The 17,341-nt window shown below is 53.6% G+C and overlaps 3 protein-coding genes across 4 annotated transcripts; 2 read left to right on the top strand and 1 right to left on the bottom strand.

Annotated features, from left to right (window-relative positions):
• Positions 1–980: 980 nt before the first annotated feature.
• Positions 981–2,165, top strand: PRR30 (proline rich 30). The gene has a single exon (XM_057740699.1). It carries the CDS (start codon positions 981–983, stop codon positions 2,163–2,165), a length of 1,185 nt encoding a protein of 394 aa, XP_057596682.1.
• A 1,299-nt stretch (positions 2,166–3,464) lies between these two features.
• Positions 3,465–7,347, top strand: PREB (prolactin regulatory element binding). Of its 2 annotated transcripts, XM_057742134.1 has the most exons (9): positions 3,465–3,825; positions 4,399–4,591; positions 4,782–5,002; positions 5,192–5,272; positions 5,372–5,496; positions 5,697–5,870; positions 6,005–6,077; positions 6,271–6,430; positions 6,605–7,347. In XM_057742134.1, exons 1-9 carry the CDS (start codon positions 3,691–3,693, stop codon positions 6,697–6,699), a joined length of 1,257 nt encoding a protein of 418 aa, XP_057598117.1. In that variant the 5' UTR covers positions 3,465–3,690; the 3' UTR covers positions 6,700–7,347. The 2 variants fall into 2 exon arrangements, with proteins under 2 accessions (XP_057598117.1, XP_057598118.1); XM_057742135.1 differs by lacking the exon at positions 6,271–6,430 and having other exon boundaries at positions 3,498–3,825.
• A 24-nt stretch (positions 7,348–7,371) lies between these two features.
• Positions 7,372–17,005, bottom strand: ABHD1 (abhydrolase domain containing 1). Its single transcript, XM_057743398.1, is given in 10 exon segments — positions 7,372–7,583; positions 7,705–7,870; positions 7,970–8,018; positions 8,195–8,368; positions 8,502–8,614; positions 8,775–8,820; positions 9,045–9,227; positions 12,131–12,291; positions 16,495–16,661; positions 16,708–17,005. Coding segments are annotated over 10 exon segments (1,569 nt in total).
• Between the last annotated feature and the right edge of the window lie 336 nt (positions 17,006–17,341).

Raw genomic sequence — 17,341 nt, forward strand, 5'->3', positions numbered from 1 at the left:
AGCTGGCCCCACTGCTACTGCTGCTACTGAGCGTGAAAAGCTATCTCGGGTCGGGCCAGGCCGAGCCAGAGGACATCAGCGTTAGGGAAGACAGGGATTAAGGCAACCAGAGTGCCAGGAAACCAGGATGCTTGCAGAATATCTGATTCAGGTAGCAGAACAAAAACCTATAACGGAAGACCTCCGTCTGGCTGAAGGAGGACGGAGGGCAAGGCTCAGACAGAAATCTGGGTCTGGTGACAGATGCTGGGGACAGAGAGGAGCATATCCACCATTTGTTGACTCCATTCCTCTCTCTCCCAGGTCCCTCATCACTGAAGTGCCTTGAGAAAGCCCAGAGGAACCTTCACTGGTAAGACCTCAAAGCACCAGAACACCCTCAATTCCTAGTCCCATCTCAGTCCTCATCTCCCAAGCCCCCTCCTCTAACTCCATCCTATCCATCGTACCCTCCTTCCCTATTCCTCTCCTCCTTAGTTTTCACCTTCTCTGGAGCTTTTTGCCAGCTCTTCTGACCCCAATGGTGACATGGATTTAAGGTCTTGGTGAAGCAGCCTGCATGGTACCGAAGCTAGAGCCAGAAATGGACCCAGTGTCCCAATACCTTGGGCTCTGTTTCTTTCTCTACAGATCCTATGGGCTGTGTCTTCCTCCCTGGCCCACCCAGATAACTGCTGCTGCTCCTCAGCTCCCAAGATTCTCCATCTCCTACCTCCCTCATCAATGGCTGGCTGCAAAGAAGTGAGAGGCCACGTTTAGAGCCAAGCTCCTGCCTGAACATCCAGAGAACCTGGTGCTCCAGGGCTGGGTGTTTCCTTGGCTTGCCACCAACAGCCACACCAACACCAGGCTGGAGCCACATTCTGTGCTCAGAAGGCTTTGACTTCTCAGCCACTTCTGGCCTCAGAGATACTGGTCCTGCCTCTGCCAGGTCTCTAATCTCTGGTCTTGACGCCCCAGTCCCTTCTGGATTCGAGGCAATGTTGCCTCAAAACAAGGACCAGGTGCTGCTACAGAACGCAGCGCCCCCTGGGCGCCCCCCTCAGGGTCTCTCACAAATTGTGGACTCTCTTCCCCGCAACCTACAACCTCAGCCTCCCCAACAATCACTCCGTCCCACCCACCCTCCTTGCTCCCCTCCCCCACGGTCCCACTCTGCCGGCTCCCATTTCTACTCTTCTGACTCAAGTTCAGACTCTGTCCTACATCCCTACTCTTCTTCTCTCCCAAGTTCCCCCACTTTCTTTCATCAGAATTGCCTCTCCCTCTCCCCGCCACGTTCTTCCTCACCTTCCCACTGGCGATACCTGTCTCCTACGCTCACTCACTCCTCTCCCTCTCAGCCACAGAACTCCTCTCTCCCAGGCTCACGTTGCCAGTCTCCTCCTCACCCCGAAGACCCACCTAGCTCCACTCTCACCTCCCCAAGCCCCAGCCTACCTTCTCGTGGGGTCCACTCTAACAGCCAGACGTGGCACTCGCATCAGTACAGGAACACCAGGTCCCCTGGGGTGGAGGGGGGATGCGTGGCAAGCGAGAGGGACCCTGCAGAGTTCAGGGACCCAGGAGCCTTGGCCCAGGCCCTGGTGGTCCATCTGGGGCACCGCCGTATTGCCCACGATCTGCGGCTACTGCTTTTGCAGCGCCTGTGGCTAGGCAAAGCCGGCAAGGCCCCGGTCGTGGAGTATCCTGTATGCCTGGTGTGTCTCCGGCCCCGCAGCCCCTCTTGCCCCATCCCCAAGTACAGGACTGGACCCAGGCTACTTGCTTTCCCCCAACTGCTGCCCTGTGCACGGGGCCAAGAATCCAGACCACTCCGCATCGGCATTGGCTTTGGCCTCCGCCTGCCTCAGGGCCAGGCCAGGGCCTTGCATCTGTTGCCAGAAAGAAGGTCGGAGGAAGCAGGGTCTCAGGGCGGGGCTGCTCAGGCCCGTGGGTGTCAAGCCCAGGCATCTCAAGCCCCAGCAGCTCAGGCCCAGGCAGATCTAGGCCCAGGCACCCCCTCCCAAAACAGGAGCCTCAGGTCTGCAGGCCCTCAGTCACCAAACGCCACACGCTGTTCAGGGTCACCAAAACAGGCCAATGTCTCCCTGAAGCCCAGGCCTTCCTCTGTCCCAAAGAGGCCTGCCTCTCCAGAGTCCATTCCCCAAAAGTCACCACTCTAGTTCCAGAGCCACGGAGGCTCCCTGGAGCACCTCCTCCGAACCCCACCATCCCTGCCCGGCCCCAGATCTCAGGGAGCCCTGGTGACACTCTGAAGGGCTGGCTGGCTGGAGGTCAGGTGTGTTCTCCAGCCTTGAACCCTGGGAGCCCCTTGTGGAGTTTGCTTTCGCCTGGTTGAAGAGGATCAAGGGCACCTGAGACCCCACTCAGCCTTCACTGTCTCCAATAAAGCCTGACCCTGCAAAACTCGTGTTTGTGTCTTGCTGAGCAGATACTGTGGGTGGCTATACCTTCAGGGTGACCAGAATGCAACAAGGGGTGGAGGAGAGTCAAAGGAAACAGAATGTCCAAGGAGAGAGGGTGCCACATATCTGAGCAGGGCAAGGTACCCGAGCACCTGAGATGTACAGAGGGCTCTGCCAGGCTCTTCACACATTTCATTCAATTTGCTGGGACAGATATGGCATCCCCAGAGATGAAGCCACTGGGCCCCTTCCTCTGGCTGCATCTTAGGCTAACAAGGACTCATGCTGATGCGGCCAGGGCAGCAGCTGGAGGCGCCTCCTTGCAGGGAAAAGCAGGCCTAGCTTTCCCTCGCAGAGAAACACGGGGTCCTCATGCTGGAGATCAGAAACCCAGGGGTTCCCTCAGGAGAGTGGGGAGCCGGGCAGAGCCCTGTCCTGCCTGGGGACGGAGCTGCCTCTCTCTCAGAGTATCAGAGGGGAGCAGTCCGTACCCACAAACCCTGAGGTGCGGGAGCAGGTGTGGACCTTCAGGAATGGCCAGCTCCCACCCCTGCCAACTACGGAGGACAGGTTTTATCTGCTAACGTCAACAGCGGCTTCCACGTACTGGGAAGCGGTGGAATCGGGCTTCGACGCCAGGTTTGTTTTAAAGTCCACGCTGCCTCCGCTGAGAGGTGAGAGAGACAGGTGTCTTCCGGGAGGGTGACCTTGGATAAATCACTTCGTGTCTGGGGTGAACGTAAAAGCTGCACTTGACGAGTCTGCGTATCAGTCCCGAAGTGTGCGCAGTCCTAATGCAAGGATTTCTTTATTACAGGCTTATGAACCTCCCTTAGCCTTTATTAGCACTGCCCACTTCCCCGCCCCGCTCCTCCAGAACCAGACGTTTCCGTGAGGCGGCCTCGCGCCTCCACCGCCCCGCAAAAAAATGGCGGAGTCTGTCGTCACAAAGGGGCGGAGAACGGAACGCTGGCGCCTGGGTTCTGCCAGCGCGCCGCCGGCTGATGCTGACGCGTATTGGCGGCTCTGCGCCTGCGCGAAGAGGGCAGGCTCGCTGCGCCGGCGCACTGCGCGTCTGAGAAACCGGGTTAGACGACCCGGGGAAGTGATAGGGCTCCTTGCGTGAGGTTAGAGTTTCGGCAACCCGGCGGGTGGGAGAGGGCCGTGGAGTCCTCCGGCGGCGACCGGACCAAGGTCGGCAGCGACCGGGGCAGCAGTCGAAGGCCAGGCGCGGCATGTCCCGGGTGCCTCGGCGCAGACAGTGAAGCGCGGGGCGAGCGGGATGGGTCGGCGCCGGGCGCCAGAGCTGTACCGGGCCCCGTTCCCGTTGTACGCGCTGCAGGTCGACGCCAGCGCCGGGCTGCTCATCGCTGCGGGCGGGGGAGGCGCCGCTAAGACCGGCATCAAGAACGGCGTGGTGAGAGCACAGGGCCGCTGGGGCCGGGTCGCGCCAGGGCCTGAGGGCGATTCTGGGAGGGTCTGGGGCCGGGCCGCACCCCTGCATGGGGCCCCTGCCCCCTCCCGAGTGAGAACCCCGGCATGCCGGGCGTCCTGGCGCCCCGGCGCGAATTTCAGTCGAGAGCTCACTCACTGGTCAGTTGAGAGGCTCCTAGGGTCAGGTGAAAACTGCACACAGCGCTGCCTAGGCAGGAACGCTTCAACTCGACCTCAGGATTAGCGCTAGGGTCTTATCCTGGCTTTTTCCCGGGAGGCCACATAGACTTGTCTGTCTGCCTACTAGCAGCGGCGAGAGTGAAATATAAGCTAGGTTTCCTCACTCTTCAGAGCGTCGTCATATTTTTCTGCAAACCAGAGGTGATAATCCCACCCTTGCTCGCCGTACAGAGGCTCAAGAAAGAAAAACGGTTGGAAAAAATCTTTTAAATTAGGAAGTGCAGTTAGCAGAGGGGTACGGCATCAGACTATAGGATGTAAGTTTGCCCTTGAGGTGCTCTCTGAACCTTGTTCATCCTGGTTCCCTCTCCCACAGCACTTTCTGCAGCTGGAGCAGATTAATGGGCGCCTGAGCGCCTCCTTGCTACACTCCCATGACACAGAGACACGGGCCACCATGAACTTGGCGCTGGCTGGTAACATCCTTGCTGCAGGGCAGGATGCCCACTGTCAGCTCCTTCGCTTCCAGACCCATCAGCAGAAGAGCAAAAATAAGGCAGAGAAGGCAGGTGAGAGACCCCTCTCTAGCTTTGGGGAAAGGGTTAAATCAGTAAGATATCTCTTATTTTGGTCTCTGAAGAAGTGGGGCTGGAGGTGGGGTTATGGTAGCAGGTGAGAAGCTCGATGTTCACCACTAGAGAGGGTTCCAGTACTACTTACTTTAGAAGCCTGGAACCTGGCAGGCTGTTTGTGTTGCAGGTTCCAAGGAGCAGGGGCCTCGACAAAGGAAAGGGGCTGCCCCAGCAGAGAAAAAGCCTGGAGCAGAAACCCACCAGGAGGGGGTAGAATTCAGCGTAGAGAATTTGCAGGCGGTGCAGACAGACTTCAGCCCTGATCCACTGCAGAAAGTTGTGTGTTTCAACTATGATAATACCCTGCTTGCCACTGGAGGGACGGATGGCTACATTCGTGTCTGGAAGGTATGGTTTTGGGAGGTTAGAGGATGAGTGTCAGTGGAAGCAAGGCCAGAACTGTGAGAAACTGAACATAGGTTCTGGGAAACATGTGAGTGAAGCCTGCACTGAGTGGCCATTAGTAGAGAAGAGGGGTGGGTATCATTGTGCTCTTGCTGGGTACCTAGGTTAACTGTAGTGGTGGTTTGGCTGCAGGTACCCACCTTGGAGAAAGTTCTGGAGTTCAAAGCCCACGAAGGGGAGATTGAGGACCTGGCTTTGGGGCCTGATGGCAAGGTGAGGAGTTGGGAGGGTGGAGAAAGTAGGTGATTATGCTGCGTGTCCAGTAAGTGGATCCCCTAACTGTCCATCCTTGGAATCTTGATTCCTGACTAGTTGGTAACTGTGGGCTGGGACCTTAAGGCCTCCGTGTGGCAGAAGGATCAGCTGGTGACACAGCTGCACTGGCAAGAGAACGGACCCACCTTTTCTAACACGCCTTACCGCTACCAGGCCTGCAGGTGTGAAGACCCCAGAGGGTGGCTGAAAGAGGCACAGCCTAGATGTGGTGGGGGAGTGGGAAAAGATGGGGGGGAAGCTGGGGAGGATCGGAGCCTTGTCGGGTGTTACCCCAGGCCTGACCAGGGTGCAGGAGGGCACAGACCTCTGAGGAGGGCTGGGGAGGCCCCAGGAGCTGAACAGCCTCTCGCCTGGACCCCAGGTTTGGGCAGGTTCCAGACCAGCCTGCTGGGCTGCGGCTCTTCACGGTGCAGATTCCCCACAAGCGTCTGCGCCAGCCCCCGCCCTGCTACCTCACAGCCTGGGATGGCTCCACGTTCTTGCCCCTTCGGACCAAGTCCTGTGGCCATGAAGTCATCTCCTGCCTTAGTGTCAGGTGTGAGACAGGGGTGGCTTGGCTGGGCGTGGGGGCACCTGGGGGAGCTCTGGGAGACGTGCTGCCTGAGTCCCTGAGGGCTGCTGTGGCTGCACAGGCCTCCAGGACAGTGAGCATTTTATTGTTTGTTGCAGTGAATCGGGCACCTTCCTAGGCCTGGGCACGGTCACTGGCTCTGTTGCCATCTACATAGCTTTCTCTCTCCAGGTAATGGGAGGAGGTGGGCACAGCCCTGAGGGCTCTTTGGGGTGGGGATTCCAGGCCTGCTTCTACACCGGGTGTGCAGGAAGGAGTCTGGCCCAGCCAGTAGAGGGAAAGCCTTCTGGGGGCAGAGAGCATGTTTTCCTGGAGGAACGTTCCCAACTGGGCCTTCCCTCACTAGTTTTCCTCCTGTCCCCAGTGCCTGTACTATGTGAAGGAGGTCCATGGCATTGTGGTGACGGATGTGGCCTTTCTACCTGAGAAGGGTCGTGGTCCAGAGCTCCTTGGGTCCCACGAAACTGCTCTGTTCTCTGTGGCTGTGGACAGTCGTTGCCAGCTACACCTGCTGCCCTCACGACGTGAGTCATGGGGGTGGAGTGGGGGGTACCACTCCATCTTTAGCTGTAGCAAAAACTTGCCCCCTGAAGAATGGGGTGCTTCTCTGTAGCCATTTACCCCCTTCTTGAATGGTTCTGTTCTCTGGGCTGTCATGCCCCTTTGCCTCCTGACTTCTTCCCTTGCCCCTCCTGCAGGGAGTGTTCCTGTGTGGCTGCTGCTGCTGCTGTGTGTCGGGCTTATTGTTATGACCATCCTGCTGCTCCAGAGTGCCTTTCCAGGTTTTCTCTAGCCTCCCTGCTCTCAGGGAGCCAAGGGCCTGGACACTGCCACCTTCTAGACCAGAGTGGAGGCCTGGACCCCACTGCTCACTTCACGGGTCCACAGCTGAGGTTGCCTCTGATGAGACTTATGGGAAATGCCTGCCCTTCCCAGTTAAAGCTTGGCTGTGGCCCTGTGCGACCCTGAACCCTGGGAACCTTGCATTCATCGTCTGTGGATCCACCCAGGACAATGGTGTCTGAAGGCCAGGCCACACCACCTGCCTTCTTCCCTCTGCCTACCAGAGGCTCCAAAGTTGAACTTGTCCTTTCTCTGGAAATATGTGAACATGCCCAAGAACTTGGAGGCACTGCTGTCCTTCCTGCAGAAACAGTCGTTTTCTCCTCCTCCCCTCACAGCCTCGTGGCCAGTTGCTCTTCGCATGAGCCCCTGGCATTTGCTGGGCCAAGCACTGGCCTGGGACTTGCCATTAGGGAAGGAAGGTGCAGAAGGAAGATCCAGGAAGTAACCTTTGGGTTCAGCAGGGTAGCTCCAAGCCAGCCAGGCTAAATATGCAGTGAGTTCCTGGACAGTCTACCCTAGCCTTGAGAAAAAGGAAAATGAACTTCAGCCCATTTGGCAGGCAAAGTTGATATTTAATAAACAAGGGAAGACTGAACTGAGGCTCCAAATGGTACTCTTGTCAGCTCTTCCCTCCCGCAGAAGGAGTGGGTGCCCTGAGGCTGAGCAGCTCCTCTGGGTGCTGGAAGATGGCTTTGGCGTACTGATGTGAGAGGCGGCTCATGTAGCAGTGCTGCCAGGGAAGCAACCCTTCCAGGAAGCCGATGTGGCCGCCCTGGGCTGTGATGAGCAGTGCAACGTGGGGAGGACGCTGGGCAGCCTGTATGGGAAGGGCTAGGGGAGGGGTTGGAGAGATCAGGAACCCTGGCCTCTGCTGAGAGCCCAGGCTCTCTCCACTTGCACCGCATGGCCCATTTCCCCTGGGGCCTAAAGCATCCCGATCCTGGGTGCTCACCGTGGGCTGGGGAGAAGGGGTCGTCGGCTGCATTGAGGCAGAGCACAGGGATCTGGATGGCATCTACCTTGGTTCTTGGGCTCGATGCTCGGTAATAGGCAGCACAGTCTTGATAGCCAAAGACCACAGCTGTGTAGCGCTCATCAAACTGGCGGATTGTGCGGGCCTGCAGGTGGTGGAGGGTGGGATAGGCTAGGATGAGGATAGGGAATAAGCTGTTGGAAGAACAATTTTGGGCACAGAGGGGATAGTTGAAAGACTATACCTGTAGCACAAAGTCTACATTCACCATCTTTTCCATCACCTTTCTGTTTCTGCAAAAGAACACATGGGGCTTTGGCTCTACTCCTGGACCTGACCCAGAGCCAGCCTCTGTCTTATCTCATGAGTGAGAAAATCCAGATGTGGAACTGACCCAAGTGCTGGGAGAACCTGGCATGGCTGCCATCCTACTCTGTCTGCTGCCCTTTCCCACTTGTCAAGACCCTACCGGTTCACAACTTGGCAGAGCCCAGCTGCGAGGTGCTGATTGAAGAGCAGTGAGTTCAGTGGGGTCTCCAGGGAGCGGATGGTCTCAGAGGAATCCCAGCATGCAGATAGAGTCAGTGCTGCCACCAACCCCGCAGCCCGTCATGTTTGAGCCAGGTAGTTCAGCACTAATATCCTGCAGGATTGGGCCAGGGGCCACGAAAGAAGGGTTTGTATTGGTGAGTTGGGACAGAGAGAGGGAGAGAACATGGAGGAGGAAAGAGAAGAAGGAAAACTGGGCGTTTGGGTTAAGTGCAGGCAGCCTTTACCCTCCGAGAGAGATGCCCACAGCCAGCAGTGGAGCTTGGGAGTAGCGGCTCTTTATGTGGTTCACAACGATCTCGAGATCTTCAGTGTTGCTGGCACAGAAGGCCCTGTAGGTCTGAGGCAAACCAGATCATTGGGTAGGGAAGGAGGCCCTGGCCAGAAGGCAGAAGAATGAAAGGGCTCAAGAAATGAAAGACAGGTAGGTAGAGGTCCAGGGCCCAGGATCTCTGAAAGGAGTGGGGTGAAGGGCTGCTATGAGGAAGGAGGATACTCACCAGCAGTTCTTCCCCACGGCAGCCCCGGTTATTAAATACGACAGCCCTGTGGCACACAGGTACATGTTAGCCAGACCCTCTCTAGAGGCTCCTCTCCCCTTTTGGTAGCTTTCAGAAAGGCCTCAGTCAAAAGGTGCCCTTAACATGGCACCTTCTCTCCATAGCTGGCAGGGTCTGACTGACTCCCCCAACCCCACCCCCAGACACACACACACACAATTACAAGTTATCAGGCACCACCCAATTCCTCTGGGCTGTGCCCATCCTTACCTATAGCCATCCTTCAAAGCTTGGTCAACTAGGTGCAAGACATAGGTCTCCTGACTACTGCCTGTAATACCAGGAAGCAGTAATACAATGGGCCGGGGGGGAGGGTCAGGGTATTGACTGCTGCTATGCCGACTGGCCCAGTCTAAGAGGAGCTGTCCTCCGTCTGGGGTTTCAAGAACTTCACTGTGGTTTTGGAGAAGAGGGCACACAAAGATACTATTAGGAACTCCACGTACTTCAAAAGATTTTACACCCCCCTCTCCCTCCGCAAAGAACTCCCACAACTCATCAGCATCATTTGAGGACATGCATTATGCAAAACATTAGGACCATAACAAGGTATAATGAGGACATAAAAGGTTGACTATTACCTCATGGTTGTGCAATTAAACAGCCCTTCTATATAGCCATTCTGGTTACCCTCAGCACACTGAGGTCGATGGGGCAAAGGTTACCCCCAGTTTAAAAGAGGTACACGAGTTGTACTGGCCTGGCCCCTCCTCCAGCTTCAGCAGTCCTCATAGGGCCAGGAGTCACGGAACCAGAGAGATGTGTCCCCCGCCCCCGGAGCCTGCACCCCTCAGCCGCAGTGTCTGCCCTCCCAAGGGCAGGTTGTCCTGCCAGTGTCACAGCCCTGGGTGGGAGCACGTGTCAGAGGCTCCTCAGTGTGCATGGCAGTACAGGGGTGAGAAGAGAAGGGGGCAGGCAGGGGACCAGAGGGGACCCGAGAATTCTGAATTTGCATAGGTTCACCAGATGCTTGTGAAGGTACATTTGTCCAGGTAGGAGGACGGAACCTTTTTTATTTCGTAGTCTGTTACCCCAACTTCACACTGGAGTGTTTAGATGTAAGGCGCGCGGTCTCCGTGTGCACGCTCGTTCCAGCGGGAGGAGGCACCGGGTGACCCTGTCTTATCCCCAACAGTCCGAGCACTTCAAGACCACGTCGCAGAAGGTGGCGCGGAAGTTCTGGTGGAGGAACGTGAAGATGATTGTTCTGATCTGCGTGATCGTTTTCATTATCATCCTCTTCATCGTGCTCTTTGCCACGGGTGCCATCCCGACTTAGGGAACCCCTCCCACCCTGCCCTCTTCTTCGGGGGCAACCTTCCACAGTGGGTGCCAAGAGGGGCCCTCTCTCCTGTCCTTCTCCACAGGGAATGCTGCTCGGTCCTCCCACCCCCCGCTCTGAGGCCCCCTGTCTGCCCCAGGGAGCACCTTGGTCCCCCGGAAGGAGAGAGCTGGACGGTGGCTGTGTTTCAGGGGTCCTCAGAGCTGGGTGGAGAGACCCAGAGGGCCCAGCACATGGCTGGGAAACTGATGGAACTGACGGTGGCCAGTGGGCAATAAAGACCTTTCAGTATCCCCATGTGCGTGAGGTCCTCTCGCCCTTTCATTTGGCCTTTGGCCCATCCATTTCTTTTCTCCCCAGGACGCCCTCGGGGAGAGATTCTCCCATTGGAAGCCCTAGCTGTTGGAGGGGTGGAGAGCTTATATTTGGAGAAGAAAGAAACTCCCTGTCTTTCTTTATCTCCCCTTGTTCCATCGTTGTCACTGGCCTCAAGAACAGGAGTTTTCTGGAGGTCTTGGCATATGGAAAATTCAAAACCTTCACAGCATTGTAGGGTGCTATGTAAGACTCCTACGCGTCCTCTCTGGGTCTCGCCATTTCCTTTATTACTTTTCTGCTGGAAGTGTTAGCCGAGACGTGACGCCTACCTGGGCAGGGCATTTAGGAATCTGGTTAAGGGCCTCTCTCCCCTCCCATCCGTGCCACTTCTCTTCCGTGGCCCTGTTTGTAGTCTAGAGTGAGGGGGCTGGAGGAACTGAACCGCTTTTCCTTCTCTTGTGGTTCTGCAAGTTCTATTTGTCTCTTGTCTGCCCTGCCCTTCTGGAACTTAGCAGGGCCTCTGGGTCTCAGCTGTTTTCAGGGGGCGAGCATCTCTCACCCGTGTCCCGTGGCTGGGCACAGTCAGTGTCACAGGACAGGGCCTATGGCCTTCCTTCTCCTCCATGGACAATGGACCTCTCTGTCTTTGGGCCTCCCTCCTCCCCACCAGGTTCCACCATCGTTGTCACTCTTTCCAGTGCCCAGTGCGTCTTGGTTTGGGGGAAGGGGTCATGTCATCTCTGTTCCTATTTCCCCCATAGACTTTCTAGAACTGAAAAGAACCTGTTTTGGGGAGGGAGTCCGGAAGGGGTGGGGTTGGGAGACTGGACTGAGGACTAGTACTGGCAAGTCAGGTTCTAGAATCATGCTCTGGGGACTTCCCTGGAGTCCAGTGGTTAAGACTCTGCACTTCCACTGCAGGGGGTCTCAGTCTGATCCCTAGCGGAGGGAGCCAGGATCCCCACATGCCTCGCAACAGGGCCCAAGTAAATAAATATAAATAAATAAATAAATAAATAATAGAATCATGCTCTGAAAACTAGGAAGGGAGGAAAGCACAGGAGAGACCCTTGGGGCAGTCTTTGTCATGACCATGTCCATCCTCTCTCTTCTCAGTCCACTCCTGGATTCGAGGTTCAAGCAACTAGAGTGATTGGGACTCGGATCGTCCAGGGTGTGGGGTCTGTGCTCACAGGGGCTCAACCTGGGAGAGGGAAGCCCCCAACCCCCTTCCCCCAGAGGGGCCACATTTGAGATGTTGGGGTGGTATGGGGTGGGGTAGAGCACAGGTGTCTGGTGGCTTTCCTGCAGAAGTGAAAGGGGAGGCGGAGGATGGATAGATTCAGCTCAGGAAGACTCTGGACAGTCAGACACAGCAGCCTCCCTCATCCTCCACCCGAGGAAGGGGGTCACATCAGGGTGGGCTGCACTTGCCCACGTGGTGAAGGGGAAATAAAGAAAAAGCTAGAGCTAGTACCTTCTCCACAGGGGTCTGTTTTCTCTTTTGAGGTGAAATTCACAAAAACATACAATTGACCGTTTGAAAATGTACAGTGCAGTGGCAGGTAATGCACTCGTGATAATTATTGTGAATAAATCTTATTTAGTTTCCAAAAAAAAAAAAAAAAAAGAGGTACACGAGTAGGATTCCCCCATACCTGCAGCTTCGTGTTCGTCCCCATCTGTCCCTTCTTACCTTGAGTAAGGGACTACAGGCCGAGACTGCAGTAAGACTCTGAAGATGGTTTGTAGCTGTCCCTCAAAACACCAGAGTGTAGGGTAGAAAGTCTCCACAGTGACTGGACAGTGTTGCTCCAGGAAGGCCAGAAACTGCGACCCAGTCACCAGTTGTGGCCTCTGTAACCACACAACACAATCTGCCTCACTCCCCTGATTTTTGCATGAAGCCAGTGAGATACCTGACACCAGAGTGACCCCTTTCCAGAGGCCAGCCTGGAAGACACTACTTTGGGGGTGAGAAATCTAGCATACCTCAATCTGGAATGGTCAAGTCAGCTCTGTTAATACAGTCCCACTAGAGCGCCAAGAACTCCAGTCCTAGAGTGTCACCTCTCCAGAACTGACTCTGAACTGACTTCCACACTCAGCTTATCCATTGCCCCAAATCCATTTTGGAGAGAGCAGGTATGTAAAAAAGTTGCCCAGGTGACCTCCTGCAGGAAAGGCTGGGATTCTGGACAGAGGCTGAAGAAATGCAGCACCATTCAGTCTGCGACTTTTGCCTTGCAGTTGAATAATCCACACTCTCATCACAAAGCTAGCTCTGGCCATGCTGGCTCATCCTGATTTTAGCACTCCGTTGTTGCATATACCCATTCCCTGCTGCATGTGCTCACTGCTGGGGGCTTCTTTTTTACCACGACACCTCTTTTCTTACTTAGCCCCTGCTGTTAGACCATACTCTAAAGGAGGAATAGTTCCAATGTGAATGGATTTTCTCTTCCTTCATGCCAACCAGGTGAAAGGTAACAGGGACAGGATGATGGGGCAGATGAGGTCAGTGGGCGCTTAGCCCTGACTTTCAACCCCTCTGCTTGGTTCTTCTGGATACGCATCAAGTGAATGAGAGGGCCTAGCCACATAGAAGGCTTATGAAGGGGGAGTATGCTGTACAAAGAAGGCCTCAGACTCAAGACATAGAAATTGCATTTGTTGCAGGCCTAAAGGGACCTGAGGACCAGAGTCCTATCTCTTCTTGCAGTCAAAAGGGGCTAAGTAAATTATGAACTAGAGAGGCCAGGTTGGTAGTGGGACTGTTGTGACTCATACCCTGGTTCTTAAGCCCTGGAATAACAACACCTGTGATTCACTGTACGCTATTTGCTGGCACTAGGCTAAACCCAACCTTATTATAAGAAACTATGACAGAGGTTAAGTTGTTTGCCCAAAGTCACACAGCAAGCAAACGGCAAAGTGGAATGAATAATAATTATGATACTAGACAAAACATTCTCTGACATAAATCATACCAATATTTTCTTAGGTCAGCCTCCCAAGGCAGTAGAAATAAAAACAAAAAATAAACAAATGGGACCTAATCAAGCTTACAAGCTTTTGCACAGCAAAGGAAACCATAAACGAAAAGTCAATGAATGGGAGAAAATATTTGCAAACAATGTGACCGACAAGGTTTAATTTCCAAAATATACAAACAGTTCGTACAACTCAATAACAACAAAAATAATCTAATCAAAAAATGGGCAGAAAAAAAAGAAAAATGGGCAGAAGACATAAATAGACAGTTTTCCAAAGAAAAAATATAAATGGCTAACAGGCACATGAGAAGATGCTCAACATCTCTAACAGAGAAATGCAAATAAAAACTATAGTGAGGTAACACCTCACACCGGTCAGAATGGCCATCATTAAAAACTCTACAAATAACAAATGCTGGAGAGGATGTGGAGAAAAGGGAACCCTCCTACACTGTTGGTGGGAATGTAAGTTGGTGCAGCCACTATGGAAAACAGATGGAGGTTCCTCAGAAAACTAAAAATAGAATTCATCCAGCAATCCCATTCCTGGGCATATATCCATAAAAATTCTAATTCAAAAAGATACGTGCACCCCAATGTTCATAGCAGCACTATTCATAATAGCCAAGATGTGGAAACAACCTAAATGTCCATTGACAGATGAATGGATAAAGAAGATGTGGTACATATATACAATGGAATACTACTCAGCCATTAAAAAACCCCACGAAATAATGCCATTTGCAGCAACATGGATACAACTAGAGATTATCATACTAAGTGAAGTCATAAAGAGAAAGATAAGTATCATATGATATCTTATATGTAGAATCTAAAATATGCCACAAACAAACCTATCTATGAAACAGAAACAGACTCATGGACATAGAGAACAGACTTGTGGTTGCCAGAAGGGAGGGGGCTGGGGGAGGGATGCAGTGGGAGGTTGGGGTTAGCAGATGTAAACTATTATATATAGAATGGATAAACAACAAGGTCCTACTGTATAGCTCAGAGAACTATATTCAATATCCTATGATAAACCATAATGGAAAAGAATATTAAAAAGTATATATATTGTATAACTGTCGCTTTGCTGTACAGCAGAAATTAACACAACATTGTATCTGTAACTTTCACAATAGCTCTTTCAGATAGGTACTATGATCTCCCTGTGGGAACATGTTCGAATATTGAGTAAGTTGTCAAAGGTCACAAAATATGCCAAAGCTAGTTAGCAGTGGAGCTGGGATTGAAACCCAAGTCTGTCTGACTCTAGAACTTGTGCTCTTAGTCATTTTACCGTATCACCTCCTAGTTGCCAAGATTTTAACGATTTATTAAATCTTTGGTCAAACAGTTTATCAGTAGTGTAGAACAAGGTGGTAATAAATTAAATCACGGGTTTGATATATGTGGGTTAGTTTCATTTTAACTCTAGTGAAGTGTTTCTTGACTTATCCCTGAGAATTAATTAGTAAAATGCCATTAGTCACTGTGGATGAATCGATACCAATCCATTACCATGCTGGACAATCCAAACTGCATGTCCTCAGAGCGTCCAGAATGACACTTTCCCTGTATTTTAACCAATATTTGGAAATCAAAGAAGGGTTTGGAGTATTAAAGTGGCAGAGGTCTCTGACTTACCTGTGGCTGGTTGCAAGTAAAGGAAAATGTTTAGTTAAGGACAGCTCTCTGGACTTCCTAGGTGGCGCAGTGGTTGAGAATCCACCTGCCAATGCAGGGGGCACAGGTTCAATCCCTGCTCCAGGAAGATCCCACATGCTGCGGAGCAGCTAAGCCCGTGAGCCACAACTACTGAGCCCATGTGACACAACTACTGAAGCCCACGCGTCTAGAGCCCGTGCTCTGCAACAAGAGAAGCCACTGCAATGAGGAGCCCGTGCACCACAATGAAGAGTAGCCCCCACTTGCCACAACTAGAGAAAGCCTGTGTGCAGCAACGAAGAACCAGTGCAGCCAAAAAATAATTAATTAAAAAACAGAACAAACAAAAAAACTGAGCAGTGAGTAGGAAGGTTTTCCTGCCAAGCAGAGTCTAGGCTCTACAGGGATGAGGTTTGAGGGAGGGGAAAAGGAGTGGGTCTTCTACAGGAAAAAAAAAAAAAAAGGACAGCTCTGTTCTGAAATGACTGACTTTCCAAATCAGATATATAAGGTAAGGTTTATAGGGTATTGTGAGGTTTGGATTTTTAAAATTGTTTTATTAAGGCAGGTATATTTTATAAACAATACATAGGATGTATAAAGCTCTGAAAATAGAGAAAAGTTTAGGTAACATTAAATTTCCCTATAGATCTTTTTTCTTGTTAGACTCAGCTACTTGGAACCGAGTTTAATGATAATTAAAGGATTCAGATTTTTATGGATATGTAAATTATGTAAATTTCAGTAAGAATAAAATTTCCAAGTTCATTAAAAACATCCTCTTTCAGATTTTTCCATTGCACTGTACCTGGAGAGCCTAGAGCTTAAAACAGGACTGAATGAGCAATGACTGTTAGGGTCATCCATTGGTCCTGAGGTAGACGGGGAACCTCTGCCAGTCCTTAAGAGAAGCAAGGTCCTACTGAGTTGACGGGGTGATGTTGCGAGTTAGCCACCACCCCACAGACTGGTTCCTTCATTCAGTGCAACTAATGAAAAACGCAGCTAGACTGCCCCCAAAGAAACGCATAGTGTGTGTATTTCCCTGACACCTCAGGATGCCTTCCGCCCCGCGTTTCCGCAAGTGTTTCTCCACATCATAGGCAGCAGCACCTCTCCGATGCCTGAAAGGCTCGGCTGGCGTGGGGAGTAAGCAGGATGCACAGAATCCAGGCAGGCAAAGAACCCACTCTCCAGTAAGCGATAATAGCAAATCTGAGCCTGGCTAGAGCGCAGGGCAGGAGTGCTGGTGGGGCTGTGGCATCAAATTTCACCTGGGGGCAGGAAACCCAACCAGGCCAGCTCCCACGAAGGACTCGAGCCCCGTCTAGAAGCTGCCCCTTAGACTCGAGGAACCTTAACCCGCCGGCGAGACATCTGGACCCGCACCCACCTGGGGCACCCATGCCCAGTAGTAGCCCAAGTAGAGGGCAGCGCCAAGTCCCAAAAGCAGAGAGAAGAGCTCTGTCCTGGTGTCATTCTGGGGGCTCAGGGAGGAGCTCAGCCTCTTGCGCTGCTGAGTCTCGAGTCCCAAGTTCTTGACTGGCTCCGGAGCCTCAGCTTTGATGAGTGGGCCGGCAGGTGCGCGCTGGGCCCCGCCCGTTACACGCCATTGGACGGCCCGGGCGGGTTCCGCTCGCGCTGCCCGGCGGTTCGGCCATCCGGGCCCCGCCCACCGTGCTGCTGCCGGCGCCGGCGGCCGGCTCGGCGCGGGGAGGTGCAGGGACGTCGACGGCGTGGGGGGGCTGCGGCCGGCACTCTGCGCGGAGCTGAGCCGAGTGTCCTGCGGGTGGCCTCCCCGCCCGCGGCGCCCGTCTTGCGCCCCTGCGCCTCCTGCTTCCGCTTCGCGGTCCCCGGCCCCGCAGCCTCTCGTGAGGACTAGCGGCCTCCCCCGCAGCCGCCATCTTGAGGGGCAGCTCCAGCTCCTTCTTCCTCAAACGCTGCCCCGGCGCGGCTAGCCTGGCAACCTGGCCAGAGTCCCCCAGCCACTCAGTCAGTCACACACAGAGCACAGCCACTCACGTGGTGACAGCCGTCCAGTCCCCTAGTGTGCAGCCACTACCGGTGGCCCTCACGCACTGGGCCCAGTCGTTCAACTGTGACCCCCCCCCCCCCACACTGTCACATAGTCAGGTTTCAGCTACTGAGTGAGCGGCACCACAGTGTCACTCTAGGCTGTCTCATAGAATCCCTGTCAAGTACGGTAGGTGTTCACTCGTCACCCACTCTGTACCAGGCAC

The sequence above is a fragment of the Hippopotamus amphibius genome, chromosome 7, assembly GCF_030028045.1.
Source record: "Hippopotamus amphibius kiboko isolate mHipAmp2 chromosome 7, mHipAmp2.hap2, whole genome shotgun sequence".
NCBI classification, from domain to species: Eukaryota; Metazoa; Chordata; class Mammalia; order Artiodactyla; family Hippopotamidae; genus Hippopotamus; species Hippopotamus amphibius.

What these genes read in the sequence shown, in the direction of transcription:
- PRR30 (XM_057740699.1), top strand. Translation starts at nt 981, where the DNA reads ATGTTGCCTCAAAACAAGGACCAGGTGCTGCTACAGAACGCAGCGCCC.
- PREB (XM_057742134.1), top strand. Translation starts at nt 3,691, where the DNA reads ATGGGTCGGCGCCGGGCGCCAGAGCTGTACCGGGCCCCGTTCCCGTTG. An exon ending in CCGGCATCAAGAACGGCGTG is followed by an intron (nt 3,826 to 4,398) that starts GTGAGAGCACAG and finishes CCTCTCCCACAG; the next exon opens with CACTTTCTGCAGCTGGAGCA. An exon ending in ATCTCCTGCCTTAGTGTCAG is followed by an intron (nt 5,871 to 6,004) that starts GTGTGAGACAGG and finishes TGTTTGTTGCAG; the next exon opens with TGAATCGGGCACCTTCCTAG.